The sequence below is a fragment of the Trichinella spiralis genome (assembly GCF_000181795.1).
Source record: "Trichinella spiralis strain ISS 195 chromosome Unknown Scfld4506, whole genome shotgun sequence".
NCBI classification, from domain to species: Eukaryota; Metazoa; Nematoda; class Enoplea; order Trichinellida; family Trichinellidae; genus Trichinella; species Trichinella spiralis.
In genome coordinates, this window is record NW_003531445.1 from 1 (window position 1) to 630 (window position 630).

Sequence of the window (630 nt, forward strand, 5' to 3'; positions counted from 1 at the left end):
GACTCTCTTAAGGTAGCCAGGTGCCTCGTCATCTAATTAGTGACGCGTATGAATGGATCAACAAGATTCCTTCTGTCCCTATCTACTATCTAGCGAAACCACAGCCAAGGGAACGGGCTTGGCAAAATCAGCGGGGAAAGAAGACCCTGTTGAGCTTGACTCTAGTCTGACTCTGTGAAGAGACATGAAAGGTGTAGCATAGGTGGGAGATTGTCAATTTGCCATCGTTCACGCGATGGTCCGGTGATCGCCAATGAAATACCACTACTTTGATCGTTTCTTTACTTATTCGGTAAAGCGAAAAAATTGTGGCCAATTTGGCGGCGTTTATGTCGCTGTTGGTCATTGTTTTCATGTTGGATTGAAGCTTTGTTTACAGCCGTCGCTTTGTGTCTTCATTTGGCGCATTGTTGTACTGGGTTATCCCAGTGTGTGATGTGGTCACAATGGATGATCGGCGATAGGCTTGAAGTGATTCGCTCCGGAAACAGTGTCAGACGGGGAGTTTGACTGGGGCGGTACATCTGTTACAAACAGGTAGTGTACGCAAGCACGATTGCTCGTCTTATTGTCGTAAACCTCGCCTAGAAGTAAACGGGCACAAGCTTACTTGAGTTTGATTTCCAGTAC

General features: G+C 46.5%; 1 protein-coding gene across 1 annotated transcript; it reads left to right on the forward strand.

Annotated features, from left to right (window-relative positions):
- Positions 1 to 65: 65 nt before the first annotated feature.
- Tsp_13947 (conserved hypothetical protein) lies at positions 66 to 624 on the forward strand (the record flags this gene model as incomplete). Its single annotated transcript, XM_003367298.1, has 2 exons — positions 66 to 202; positions 492 to 624. A coding segment is annotated over one exon (105 nt), but the record flags the coding sequence as incomplete, so codon positions are not given.
- Positions 625 to 630: the final 6 nt, after the last annotated feature.